The sequence below is a fragment of the Aquila chrysaetos genome, chromosome 16 (assembly GCF_900496995.4).
Source record: "Aquila chrysaetos chrysaetos chromosome 16, bAquChr1.4, whole genome shotgun sequence".
Taxonomy (NCBI): domain Eukaryota; kingdom Metazoa; phylum Chordata; class Aves; order Accipitriformes; family Accipitridae; genus Aquila; species Aquila chrysaetos.
The window spans coordinates 13505027-13519946 of NC_044019.1; the positions used below are offsets into that span (position 1 = coordinate 13505027).

Below are 14920 nucleotides of genomic sequence, written 5' to 3' on the forward strand. Positions count from 1 at the left end.
CGTGACAGAAGTGTATAAAACAGAAAGAGGCCTTTTTAGGAGAAAGATACAGAAGTGAAATACTGGTGTTCCTCATCACAACAAATACAATGATGAACATACATTACCTTCTCTTTCTCCAGAATATGAAACCCCCTATAGTGACTACAGCCAATATAGCTAAAAGGCATCCAATAACGGCTCCAGCAATAACACCTGATAAAAGAGAACACATATTACTCATTACTGATTTACTTCTTTGGTAATGATCTAACTCAATCAATGTGCTAAAAGAGAACCTCGCAAGTGACAGAGCACACTTCGCTCTACTAAACTTCTTTTCTTTACTGGGTCCTTTGGCAGCACCAGTATTGAAAGCACATTAAGAATAATAAATCAAAGATGATAAATAAATAAAAAATAGGGATCAAAGGACCAGTATTTGCATTCCAATACACCTGCTTCCAACTTACCAGAACCGTTAGAACATCAGCTGCTTTTTGCCACTTGTTTCTGTTCCAAAGTCTTGCTGTGCCATCCAATCCCTTTTAGCATGCCATAAGTAGCACAGCTTTTGGTTACTTCCACAGTGGAAGTCATACATGGAAAAAGGTCACCCGCAGAACTAGCAGGGTATGAATTTACAGAGCAGTGCAAAGCTAGAAAGAAACAGTCCATCACAGAGAAACCAATGGGCGTTTTGCTGTTATGAAATTTGCCATAATTAACGAATCTCCACACACTGTGTATGTGTCAAGCCACTAGTTCTATACTTAACATTAACTATACCTGGATCCTGGGGTAGCAAAACCGCCTCAGAACAGGGTGAAAATGATACATAACTATCTTCTCCCGCAATGATGTTGTCCACAGTAAAGGTTATATTAGTGAAACCTGCAACACTTGCCCTGTTGATAAGGGAGAAAAAAAAAAAAAAAACAACAAACCACAGGTACATTACATGGTTTTAACAGCCTTAAGCAAGATCTGTAATCTTTTCATTAGATGATCTTTCAGATTCCAACTGCAGCAAAATTAACCAAACAGTGGTTTGAAATAAATACCTGTATGAATGAAGTGGAATCAATGGTCCGTTTTCGTAGCCATACATTGTGTTTCCCTTGCCGACATTAACGACATTTGTACCATTCTGAGAATGGAAAGAAGGTGATTTTGCCTGCTCTGTATCTATGACATATGTTACATAGGTGACTGTCATCATCTTCTTGAAATCTTTGTATGTGTTCTTCAATTTAGACTTCAAAGACCCACAACCTTCAGGAAAAAACAAGGATATATGTGGAATATATCCACTGATTTTGTATCAATTGGCACAGTGGCTGAGATGGTCACATTAACCACAGTTATTATTCCATAAATACTGCCTAAAATGAAAAGCTGAGTGCAACAGACAATCTCAGAAATCTCTTGTACTGCAGTGCAATCTACTGAACTACCTCCCTACTCCCCAGTTGTACTTGTTTTAATCTCCTTTTGGTTTTACTTCTACCATGTATAGTGGAGCTTCTCTGTAGAGGTACATTAGTGGTGGATTCTGGTGTCCTCGTGGACAGCCTTCACTAGACAAGTCAGTCATAACCATATGTACTCTATCAACTGTCATATGTAGAGAGTGCAAACAGTGTAGAAAAAGTCAGCTGGTATTTGGTAACGTTGTGCCACCCAAACAGCATCAAGCCTCATGCAGGGTGACACCGAACTCGTCCTGAACTATACTTCCTTGCTGTGTCTTACACAAAGTCTCACACCTAAACCCTAAGAGATGAAAGAGTTAATTTCTGCCTTTTCTTGACATAGACAAGCATTGGACAAAACAGTGATCAGAACAGTTTCTCTTCCAGAAGACTGAGAAGAACAGGCTATCGCAGTCAAACAGTGACTAACAGGACACCATCTGCAGAACAGCATCACTTCACAGTGTCTGTTGTTAAAAGATGAACCTCAGAAACCTGAGGCAGCTTATACAGTTGAGGCACATGTGACCTAAGAGTTAACAAACAAGCTCAAATTACCAGCTGTCCAACAACTCAAGAAGCGAGCAAACTGACATAAATATTCAAAGCGCTGCAGGAGGAGGAAGAATCTTGCTCATTTGGCTGAAGTTTGTATACATCGCTCTCTACTGACTGCCTTTACAAAGGTAAAAGCTCCTTATAAAAGCAAATATAGTATTGAATTCACCTTTAAAAAGGAGAAGCCTTGCAGGAACTCTGAAAGGTGGAAAAGCTCTAATAAGTTTTCTACAGTTGTGTAGACAAGGTTTGATCGGCCAACCAACAGCAAAGCTCTCATCAACTGTGTGCAGGAACAGGGTGCAAGACAGCTCTTCTAAACCACTAGTTTGGTTACATTAAAAGCAGCTGAGGTTGCAATTAACTCAGTTGCCTAGAAACAGGTGTTCAGTACTATCTGAGATACATTATATGTCCTGTCTGGTCCCTAGTTTCCATTCCAAAAGGATGTACAGCCTGGTTATATCTGCAGCTCTTTGTGGATGTTTTGGGTATCACCCTAGGACATCTCAAACAGCTGTAGACACCATTGCTTACACAATTCAAAAAAGTCCCCTCTGTCTATCCTAAAGGTAACGATGTCTGTTTTAAGACAGAAAACCACATTTCAAGCATTTTAATGCTATTTCAACACTATAAAGCTGACGTGATGCTTGCCTGTACTGATGGTTTTTTGTTCCTATCTTAGCACTCAGACTATATTATAAATACAGGCAATCTTCCTTCCTTATTTCTCTCAATCACATCTTGAAACTCCTCTTCCTTGAATACTTTGCAATCAAAACCACACTGAATTTCATCAAGATTAAACAGGACTTGCTGAAGGTACAAGCAGAGCTGTTGCTGCATGCAAGAGATTGACATTCAAATCAGCAACTCTGGGGCAGCTGAGTAGATGTGAAAAATGGGAATTTTCTGCACTGTGTACTACATATCCGTATACGCAGGCATTTCTTGGACATATATTGTATGAAAAACCACAGAAGAAAGATCTACAGTCAAACTGCTGCAAGATGAATTTCCAGTGTTAAGACAAAGGATAAGCATGAGTGTCAAATCTCACATGGGGGAAACTATCTCCAACAGCTGCTTTATTCCTCCAGTGCACTGGCAGAAATTAAAAGAAGTTCAACTAGAACCTACACTGCGAAGGTAAGTTCCTTAATTTTATGATTTATCACTAGACACCCACCAATTAAAGACATTTCTCTGTTTTGATGCTTTAAAGAGGTGAGTTTGATAGACTACCCTCTAGCTTTCCATGGCGTTCAACCTCCCTTGGCATGTAATGCTGACCATGCTTTTCAAGCCTTCCAACCTGCATGCCATCTCGCTCAGTTAATAAAGTGTTTGAAGTAAAATCAGAAGGAAAGCTCTCTTCCTTTAAGATCTTACTGCAGGTATCTTCCAGCTGAAGAAGGGAGTGGGGAAAACATCCCACTTACTTATATTAGTAACTCTGAAAATTATTCTGTGGGGGAAAAAAAGGATACTACACAATCTTGTGGCAGAAATCACTGGCAAATTAAGATGACAACAGCACAGTGGCAGTATGTAGGAGACTTATACAAGGATAAGTCAGGCTGGAAAAGGCTGAGTGAAAACAGTGGCTTTCTGAAAACAAGGAGCGATCTGACTTCAAGCAAGTGAGGCATTTGCTTCGTGATTTTTGAAAGGTGATTGAAAATACTGAGTCAGCTTTTTCTCTATCCATTTAACACCTATTTAGAGTTTAAAACATAATGTTGTCTGATAAATTGTTTCACACAGCTATAAGATAATATCAACATCTTACCTCGTTCTTCTGTTATGATCATTACTGCATAGGCTTTTAATGGTCCATTCACTGACTCAAAATCAGAGAATTCCACAGACAATGAGCTGTGACTGACCGCCTTGACAAAAGGAGCTCTGCTTGGAGCAGGTGGGTCTATAAACAGAAGTATTTTTTAGTACTGATAAAGAAAAGTTTTGCAAACAAGGAAATGCTGTAATACTGATGCTGTTCATGTAATGCATATTTATTGTGTGTCACATTAGACTTTGCATGAATGTAATGTTTTATTCATAATCTGTAGGCTGATAATGTACTGCATATCAAGTTTGGTATTCTGCAATCACGAAGTTAATATTTTGGTCCTATGAATATCTTTCATTCTCAAATCTTAATGCTTACCAGTAATGCTCGTATTACACATTTTCCGCACTGGAGGGCTTTCAGAACTATTTGAAAGAGTTGCAATAGTAACAGTATAGGTGCTGAAATAATCTAAAGATGCTGTTCTGAAGGTTTCCTCTGAGCCTTCCCTCATGCAGGATGGAGTCCGTTCTTCTTTTGCCCATGTACCATTAAATATTTTAATTCTGAAGCCAGAATTGTTACCAGAAGGACATTCCCATTTCAGCATTAGGGAAGACTGCTTGGCCACTGGTTCACACTGAAATGAATTCACTAAGGCAGGAACTGTAAAAACAAAAAAGAAAATAAAAAAGAGGAGTGAGAAATCAAGTATTGCAGTAAATAGAAAAAGCTGTCTATTCGCAAGTTCTGTGTATAAACATTTTAAAAGTGGAAAAGAATACTGAAGTTTTACAAAAGATGAAGCTACTGCCTACAAGGACTTGCTACCCTATAAGGAAGAGAAGTATTTAGCACACAAAGTACACAAACCTCTTCTGTGCTAACTCCTCTGCAGACAGGTTTATCAAGAAAATTTACGTTGAGTATCTGTCAAGTCAGCAAAGTTTTCAAAATACTGTTCAACCACTGAACATACTACTCTAAGAACATTTTTAGACTAGTATGTAGATTGATGCTAACTCCCTGTATAATTATGTAAAACTCTTAGTGGCCAAGAAATAAGAAAACAAATATAAGCTCTGTGCATTAAGAGCACAGCAGTAGTCATCCTTAAGAGCAGCAACTACAGCATGTCAGTTTGTATGAGAGTCCTATAGGATACAATACAAAAATCGCAACCTTATGACCAGATACAAAAAGATATTTATGACGTTAATGTAGCAGTAACACTGAGAAAAAAGGTCCCTCTAAACTAAACATCTTATAAAACTTGGCCTTCAAAACCAAAGCTCTCGTAACTTCTACAATTGTAACACACAGCAAATTTATTTCCTCTTTTGATAAAGAAGTATTTAGTACTTCCAAATACTGGGGTAAGAGACTCATGGATTAAATTATTTTGTTATTAAAAAGGGCTATTATTTTAAGAAACTAAGGAGAAGCAGAATTGCGTACCAGAAGAAACAGATTTAGTTAAAAGATAGATGTGAGTGACTAGGACTTATTTCTACTGCATTTTATAAATATTTATTTTCCTTCAGTAACACCGCCAGCCACTCCTACAAATACAGTGAAATTACAGAAGGTTCCAGGGTTTATGTCTGTAACAACAGCTCTGGTGACACTGGATGCCTAGTTTCTAGAGGAGGAACCATGACTTTGGATCTTATCCTGTACATGTAGTTAGAAGAAGTATCATCTGTGCTCCATGGGAAAAATCAAAGACCAGCATACTCTGCCTGGCTATGGAAAACGGAGCTGGACTCTGTGAAAGTCAAGATAAGACTCTGTTAACACTCACAAATATTTGCTGACAAACACAGACAGAAAAAGCAGGGTCACAGCCACGATTCCACGTTTTAGACAGACTGAGCATTACAAGTAGCCAAGCTGTACCTTCACAGTACCAGACACTCTAAACGGGTTCATCCTGAGGTACCTCTGGAAACCCCACTGAGGAGCTCTGGGACAGATTCACTTCACCTCAGTCAAAACAGGACAAAACAAAGGAAAGGACACAACAGCACATATTCACATGGGGAAAAACAGTCACAATGCCTAGCGTGAGGAACACAGGAGTAGCTCAACCTTCTTCTCTTTGCTGACGAGCTGAGCAGAGCAGCATGGCTGAGAGCCACACAGCACAGTGCTGCCCATAGCCCAGCTGCAGCCACGGACCCCTCCAAAGGGGGAATTTGGCCAGGCACAATGCACTCTCTGTGGGAGCCCTTCAGAATAAGGGCCAAGGGCCTCATCCACATGGAGAAGGCGGCAAAAAAATCCCCCAGAAAACCCCCTTCCACACATTAACATCACTGACTGTGGGTAGACCATGTGCAGCACTTTTCCCTGAAACAATATGGTATTTCAACCCTCAGGCAGGTGGGCAGAACCCTGTGCTGCACAGCAAAATACAGACCACCAGGAACAGGGCTGCAAGAAGCTGTGACTTACTTGTATACAGACTTATGGACACTCCTTCTCCTTCCGTCTGACCATCAGCCGCTACTGCAAATACTGTGAAATTGTACATCGTCCCAGGGATTAGCTCGGTAATTTCTGCTTTGGTAACATTGGATGTCAGGTTCCTAACAGAGGTACCGCTTATAACCTCTATCCTGTACGTGTAGGAGTTGGAAGTAGCATCATTCACCATCCATGTTAAGTTGACAGAAGTCACACCAACGTATTCTGCTTTGAGATCAAGAACTGGGCTGGGCTCTGTAAAAGGCAACACAACAATCTGTCAACCTGCAAGAACATCTGCTCACATACAGGGACAGAAGAAACACAGGCACACCACTGCTTCACTGTCTTCACATCACTCCTTGTTCAGAGTGCAAGAACACCCCAACACCACCACCAGACGCTCCTGGAGGCTTCTGCATCAACGGACAGGTAAGAGAGAACTGAAGAAAGGTCATTCTGAGTGCCATTCATCTCCCTGTGGCTCTCCAAAGCAGAAGCACAGGCCATCACACTCTGACAGAACTCCCAGGGCTTCCCTTGGGAATCCAGAGATGTGGTCAGGAAAGATACAAGGTCACAGGGGAAGGTGGGGAAGGGAAAGCAGATGGTGATATAGCTGTGCACAGCAAAAGGTAAGAACATCAAATATCACTGGAAAAGAGGGAATGACCTGCACCACCTTGCTCCTTCACCACCCTTTGTGCCCTGAGCTCACTCCTGAGATAGTGCTGCCTAAAGCTCACTCTCCTGCTGCAGCCTAATGGCAGCCACAGGCCCCCAAAATCACACAACCTCCCTAGACACAACACACTCTCTCTGTGTGGGAACCCTTTAAAATAAGGGTCTGAGGCCCCCATCCTCCAAGAAGCCTACGCAGCAAAACTGCCCACACAAATTCCAAGCCAAGGAGGCAGGTTCTCAGCAAGAGTTCCTTCATTGTGTCAGGCCTTGGTGATTACCTTCAACAATTACTGGTTTTGAGGAGGTTTGTTTTACTTTGTTTTTAAAAGGAAGACTATGTCTCTTCCACACAAACATCTCTGACTGCAGGCAGGCAAAGCACAGCACCCTCTGCCTGCAACAGCATCAAATTTCAACCCTTGGGCAGGTAGGCAAAGCCCTGAGCTGCACAGCAAAATACAGACCACCAAGAACACGTGTGCAAGCAACTGTGACTTACTTGTATACAGCCTTATGGACACTCCTTCTCCTTCCGTCTGACCATCAGCCGCTACTGCAAATACTGTGAAATCATACAATGTCCCAGAGATTAACTCAGTAATTTCAACTTTGGTGACACTGGACGTCAGGTTTCTAACAGAGGTACTGCTTATAACCTCTATCCTGTACGTATAGGAGTTGGAAGCAGCGCTGCTCACTGCCCATGTTAAGATGACATTCTCAGCACCAACATATTCTGCCTTGAGATCATGGACTGGGCTGGGCTCTGTGAAAGACAAAACAACAATCTGTCAACCTGCAAGAACATCTGCTCACATACAGGGACAGAAGAAACACAGGCACACCACTGCTTCACTGTCTTCACATCACTCCTTGTTCAGAGATCACTCCCAACACCACCACCAGATGCTCCTGGAGGCTTCTGCATCAATGGCTGGGTAACAGAAAAATGAGAAAGAGGCACCTCAAGTATGATTCATCTTCTTTTCATGTTCAAAAACAGAAGCACAGTTCACCACAGTGCCAGCACTCCCAGGGTTTCCCCTGGCAATCTGGAGAGGTGGGCAGGAAGGAGAGAAGAATGGAGTGGAAGGAAAATGGTGGTGCATCTCTGCACAGCAAAAAGTAAGGAAGATCAAATATCACTGGAGAAAGAACAGAGGTAATGACCCAGGCACCCTGCTGCTTCTCCAACCCTCATGCCCTGCGCCCACTCCCATGGCAGAGAGACCATCTCCAAAACCCCTCTCTCCAGCACCCTATTCTCTGTGCATCTTCAAAACAGGGCAACTAGCCATTACAGTCAGGTAACACAGGTGAGACATTTGGAAATTGACTGGAAAGGCAGTAGCACACACAGGTACATTTAGGACAACACAAGTGACAAGAACAGGCATCTCTTTTCTTTCAAATACACCCTGTGGAATGACCAGGCTGGGCTATAGCCTTGAAGGCCAGCTCCAAAAAGGTCCTTCCAACACCACACGTCAAGACTTTTGATACTCAACACAGCAAGGTGCTGGACGGCCAAAGCAGTTCTCCTGAACTAGTGCTGCCTAAATCTCTCTCTCCTGCTGCAGCCCGATGGCAGCTACGGGCCCTCAAATTACAAAAGTTCCCCTGGCACAATATGCTCTGTGTGGGACCCCCTTAAAATAAGAGTATGACACCTCCATCCTCTAGGAAATGAATGCAACCCCCTTTCCCAAATTTAGGGGAAGTCCTTGGGGAAAAAAAAAACCAAAACAAAACTCTTCTCTGCATTGCCAGTCTTGGGGACAAATTTCACCAACAGCTTTCTATAAGGGCAATGCTTCTTCTGCACTTTAACTCCCATGCTTGGCAGATTGGCCATCTCCAGGACCAAAACATCACCTCTGCCTGCAACAGTATTAAAATTACAACCCTCAGGCAGGTAGGCATAGCCCTGAGCTGCACAGCAAAATACAGACCACCAGGAACATGTGTGCAAGCGACTGTGACTCACTTGTATACAGCATTATGGACAATCCTTCTCCTTCTGTCTGACCATCAGCCACTACTGCAAATACTGTGAAATTGTACATCGTCCCAGGGATTAGCTCGGTAATTTCTGCTTTGGTAACATTGGATGTCAGGTTCCTAACAGAGGTACCGCTTATAACCTCTATCCTGTACGTGTAGGAGTTGGAAGTAGCATCATTCACCATCCATGTTAAGTTGACAGAAGTCACACCAACGTATTCTGCTTTGAGATCAAGAACTGGGCTGGGCTCTGTAAAAGGCAACACAACAATCTGTCAAGACAGAGCAAGAAAGAAGAGCCACAGCCACATTACCCTATTCCACATAGAATAAGCATTATATGTAGCCAAGCAGCACTTCTACAGTATCAATGTCCAGTTTCAGACATTCATGCTGGGACATCTCTGAAAAGGCCACACAAGTTCTGGGGGATATTGTTTTTGTTTCATTTCACATGCTAAAATTGTTTCCACAGTGCATTTCCACACAGAGAAAGAGATGGAAATTACAGAAGGAAGCAGAGTGCAGGGTGATCTTGGTCTGTTAACTCAAAATTGCAACCGTAGGTCTTAATCTGAGCCCTTCAGCCCAGCCCCTCCTCAACATCAGCAGAAGGAAATAGGCTCCTTGAGCAGGTCCAACAGCTGACCCACCCTGGGGGGCTGTGTCTGCAAGCCTGATTCAGTATCAACACTAGGCAGACAAGACTCATCTCAGGCAGCTTAGACAAGCTCATCTACTCAGTAACAACTCCAGGACACAGTTCTAATTGCTTTGTAGGGCTGTTGCCTGTTCCCTTTCCACCCCTGAGCAAGACAGAAAAGAGAGATCTTTGCCTCCCGTCTGTCCCTGTGATCTGAGAAAAAGGTGCCATAGTGCAAAGCCAGCAAAAATGGCACCACACTCGATAATGTGTCCCTAGGCACTATCACAGCCCACAGGAGCCCCAAGCCAGGGACTCTGCAAAGAGCTCAAAACAATCTTCAAGAACAAAAAGCCTCTGTGTTCCTGGCCACCACATCCCTGCACACCATTTCCTTTGGTATGAGCTGTGATAACCTGCTCCCACAAGTGTTGTAGGGGGCCTATTCAGCCCTTGTCATGTTGTTGTAGAGATCTAGCTGCTACATAGTCTTCAGCAGCCAAGCTCATGAAATAACTGCTTTACAGGCAATGCATGCACACAGAGAAACACATAAAATCTCAGTCCTTTTCGCTTTTACCAAAGGCCGCTTGGCATTCATGCTCACAGGCACATGGAGCAAAGCAACACCACAATGAGAAATAGCATAAAGTTAGAAACCCAGGGTAAAAAAGTAGGGCAATTTGGTACAAAATGCATGTTTACTTGAGTTGAGAGGCATCATTTCCTTACTTGTGTACAGACTTATTGACAATCCTTCTCCTTCCGTCTGACCATCAGCCGCTACAGCAAATACTGTGAAATTGTACATCGTCCCAGGGATTAGCTCGGTAATTTCTGCTTTGGTAACATCGGATGTCAGGTTCCTAACAGAGGTACCGCTTATAACCTCTATCCTGTACGTGTAGGAGTTGGAAGTAGCATCATTCACCATCCATGTTAAGTTGACAGAAGTCACACCAACGTATTCTGCTTTGAGATCAAGAACTGGGCTGGGCTCTGTAAAAGGCAACACAACAATCTGTCAACCTGCAAGAACATCTGCTCACATACAGGGACAGAAGAAACACAGGCACACCACTGCTTCACTGTCTTCACATCACTCCTTGTTCAGAGTGCAAGAACACCCCAACACCACCACCAGATGCTCCTGGAGGCTTCTGCATCAACGGACAGGTAAGAGAGAACTGAAGAAAGGTCATTCTGAGTGCCATTCATCTCCCTGTGGCTCTCCAAAGCAGAAGCACAGACCATCACACTCTGACAGATCTCCCAGGGCTTCCCTTGGGAATCTAGAGAGGTGGGCAGGAAAGTGAGGAGTATAGTGGGGAAGGAAGGGGTTTTTGTTGGTTGGTTGATTTTTTTGTTGTTTGGCTGGTTTTTTTGTTGTTGTGGGGGATTTTTTGTTTCAGGGCAGGGAGGGTTAGAGGGGATTCGTTGGTTTGTCGTTTTGGGCGGGGGGGGAAATTAAAAAAAAAAAAAAAAAAAAATCAGGGCTATGTTTTCTCTTCACACTAACACCTCATTCTTAGTAGACAGCCCAGATAAGGCTTATACTGCGTTTCAACCCTTGGGCAGGTAGGCAAAGCCCTGAGCTGCACAGCAAAATACAGACCACCAAGAACACGTGTGCAAGCAACTGTGACTTACTTGTATACAGACTTATGGACACTCCTTCTCCTTCCGTCTGACCATCAGCCGCTACTGCAAATACTGTGAAATTGTACATCGTCCCAGGGATTAACTCAGTAATTTCGACTTTGGTGACACTGGACGTCAGGTTCCTAACAGAGGTATCGCTTATAACCTCTATCCTGTACGTGTAGGAGTTGGAAGCAGCGTTGCTCACTGCCCACGTTAAGTTGACAGAAGTCACACCAACATATTCTGCCTTGAGATCATGGACTGGGCTGGGCTCTGTAAAAGGCAACACAACAATCTGTCAACCTGCAAGAACATCTGCTCACATACAGGGACAGAAGAAACACAGGCACACCACTGCTTCACTGTCTTCACATCACTCCTTGTTCAGAGTGCAAGAACACCCCAACACCACCACCAGACGCTCCTGGAGGCTTCTGCATCAACGGACAGGTAAGAGAGAACTGAAGAAAGGTCATTCTGAGTGCCATTCATCTCCCTGTGGCTCTCCAAAGCAGAAGCACAGGCCATCACACTCTGACAGAACTCCCAGGGCTTCCCTTGGGAATCTGGAGAGGTGGGCAGGAAAGAGACAGACTAGACTAGAATATTTCAGTTGGAAGGGACATACAATGATCATCTAGTCCAACTGCCTTTACCACTTCAGGGTTGACCAAAAGTTAAAGCATGTAAGAGGCATTTGGACAATGCCCTCAACAAAACACTGATAGGCTTAGGGCATCATTGACCACCACTCTAGGAAGCCTGTTCCAGTGTTTCACCACCATCCCAGTAAAGAAATGCTTCCTAATGTCAAGCCTAAACTTCCCCAGTGTAGCTTTGAACCATTCCCACATGTTCTATCACTGGATACCATGGAGAAGAGATCAGCACCTCCCTCTCCACTTCCCCACCTCAGCAAGCTGCAGAGAGCAATGAGGTCACCCCTCAGCCTCCTTTTCTCCAACCTAGACAAACCCAAAGTCCTTAGCTGCTCCTCGTAAGACATGCCTTCCAGCCCTTTCACCAGCTTTGTTGCCCTCCTCTGGACGTATTCAAGGACCTTCACATCCTTCTTAAATTGTGGGGCCCGGCACTGCACACGGTATTCAAGGTGAGCCCACACCAATGCTGAATACAGCGGGATAATCACCTCTTTTGACCGGTTGGTTATCCTGTGTTTGATGCACCCCAGCATGCGGTTTGCCCTCTTGGCTGCCAGGGCTCACTGCTGACTTGTACTGAGCCTGCTGTCAACCAGCACCCCCAGATCCCTTTCTACAGGGCTGCTCTCCAGCCACTCCACTCCCAATCATACTTGTGCCCGGTGTTACTCCATCCCAGGTGCAGAATCTGGCATTTGGACATGTTAAATTTCATCCCATTAATCATTGCTCAATGCTTCCATCTATCTAGATCCCTCTGTAAGGCCTTCTGTCCTTCAAGAGAATCAACAGCACCTCCCAGCTTGGCATCATCAGCAAACCTGCTAATGGTGCATTCAACTCCTGCATCCAGATCGTTGATGAATATATTGAACAGCACTGGCCCTAGGATTGAACCCTGAGGAACACTGCTGGTGACCAGTCGCCAGCCAGATGTAGCCCCATTCCCTACAACCCTTTGAGCCATGCTGTTCACCCAGTTCTTCACCCAGTGCACCATGAACCCGTTCATCCCACAGATGGACAACTTGTCCGGAAGGATGCTGTGAGGGACAGTATCAAAAGCCTTACTAAAATCCAGCAAAAGTACATCCACCGCCTTCCCTTCATCCACTAGGCAGGTGACCTTATCATAGAAGGATATAAAATTAGTTAAACAGGACTTGTCCTTTGTGAACCCATGTTGACTGTGCCTGATGATTGCGCTATTCCTTAAATATCTTTCAGTAGTACCCAGTATGTTCTTCTCTGTAATTTTTCCAGGAACTGAGGTTAGACTAACAGGTCTGTAGTTTCCTGGGTCCTCCCTCACACCCTTCTTGTAAATTGGAGTAACATTGGCTAACTTCCAGTCAGCAGGGACCTCTCCAGACTCCCAAGACCTTTGGTAGATGATCGAGAGGGGTCCTGCCGTAACATCCGCTAGCTCCTTCATCACTCTGGGATGAACCCCATCAGGCCCCATGGACCTGTGAACATTCAGCTGATACAGCTGGTCCCCGACAATTTCAGTGTCCACAAATAGAAAGTCACTGTTCCCACACTCGTGGTCCTGCAACTCAGGGGACTGGGCAACCCAAGGGACTGAAACAAAAGAAGCATTGAATGGCTCCACTTTTTATTCATCCCCATTAGTCAGATGACCATCTTCAACAAGTACTGGTGCAGTGTTTTCTTTAGACCTCTTCTTGCTATTAATGTACTTAAAAAAGCCTTTCTTGTTGTCTAACACAACACTGGCCAGTTTCAACTCTAACTGAGCTTTGGCCTTTCGTGTCCTCTCCCTGCATGTATGAACGACAGCTCTGTAATCTTCCTGTGAAGCCTGAGCTCGCTTCCAGAGATCATACAATTTCTTTTTCCTCTTGAGCTCCACAAGGAGTTCCCTGTTCTGCCAAGCTGGTTGTCTGGCCTGCTTGCTTGACTTTCAACACAGCAGAATTGCCTGTTCCTGTGCTTCTAAAAGGTGGTTCTCAAAAACTGACCAGCATTCATGGAATCCTAAGCCCTCAAAATCAGATTCTCAGGGTACCCTGTCAAGTAGCTCCCTGAATAGCTTAAAATTTGCTCTCTTGAAGTCCAGGGTAGCAACTCTGCTGTTTTTTTCTCATTACACTGAAAATTTTAAACTCAACGATTTAATGATCATTGTGGCCAAGACATCCCATCTCCCATGAGTCCTTCTCTATTCACAAATAGCAATTCTAGGAGGGCACCTTTCCTAGTTGTCTCACTAAGTACTTGTGGCAAGAAGTTATCTCCCATATGAGGAGATATGAGCAGATAAGGATGGAGGGGAATGAAGGTGGGTTTTGTTTGGCTGGTTTTGTTGGTTTTTTTTTTTAAAGCGGGGGTATGTTTCTTCCACACATTAAGACCCCATACTTAGTAGACCACCCAGACTAGGGTCCAGGATTAAAACATCACGTCTACACACAACAGCCCTCAGGCAGGTAGGCAAAGCTCTGAGCTGCCCAGCAGAAAAGGGCTGCAAGAAGCTGTGACTTACTTGTATACAGACTTATGGACACTCCTTCTCCTTCCGTCTGACCATCAGCCACTACTGCAAATACTGTGAAATTGTACATCGTCCCAGGGATTAGCTCGGTAATTTCTGCTTTGGTGACACTGGACGTCAGGTTTCTAACAGAGGTACCGCTTATAACCTCTATCCTGTACGTGTAGGAGTTGGAAGTAGCATCATTCACCATCCATGTTAAGTTGACAGAAGTCACACCAACGTATTCTGCTTTGAGATCAAGAACTGGGCTGGGCTCTGTAAAAGGCAACACAACAATCTGTCAACCTGCAAGAACATCTGCTCACATACAGGGACAGAAGAAACACAGGCACACCACTGCTTCACTGTCTTCACATCACTCCTTGTTCAGAGTGCAAGAACACCCCAACACCACCACCAGACGCTCCTGGAGGCTTCTGCATCAACGGACAGGTAAGAGAGAACTGAAGAAAGGTCATTCTGAGTGCCATTCATCTCCCTGTG

General features: G+C 44.0%; 1 protein-coding gene across 13 annotated transcripts in view; it reads right to left on the bottom strand.

Moving 5' to 3' along the window:
- The window catches only part of PTPRJ (protein tyrosine phosphatase receptor type J), a 98843-nt gene that overhangs the window by 10723 nt on the left and 73200 nt on the right, over positions 1-14920 (bottom strand). For 7 of the 13 annotated variants that reach the window (XM_041129256.1, XM_041129259.1, XM_041129257.1 and 4 more), the window contains 11 exons: positions 14426-14692; positions 11261-11527; positions 10343-10609; positions 8951-9217; positions 7463-7729; positions 6268-6534; positions 4189-4476; positions 3808-3942; positions 1044-1254; positions 769-887; positions 108-195 (listed from right to left, as the gene is read on the bottom strand). In XM_041129256.1, the coding sequence (XP_040985190.1) occupies positions 108-195; positions 769-887; positions 1044-1254; positions 3808-3942; positions 4189-4476; positions 6268-6534; positions 7463-7729; positions 8951-9217; positions 10343-10609; positions 11261-11527; positions 14426-14692 (2443 nt within the window). The remainder of the gene's footprint in view (positions 1-107; positions 196-768; positions 888-1043; positions 1255-3807; positions 3943-4188; positions 4477-6267; positions 6535-7462; positions 7730-8950; positions 9218-10342; positions 10610-11260; positions 11528-14425; positions 14693-14920) is intronic. The other 6 variants (XM_041129264.1, XM_041129265.1, XM_041129266.1 and 3 more) reach the window with 6 other exon arrangements.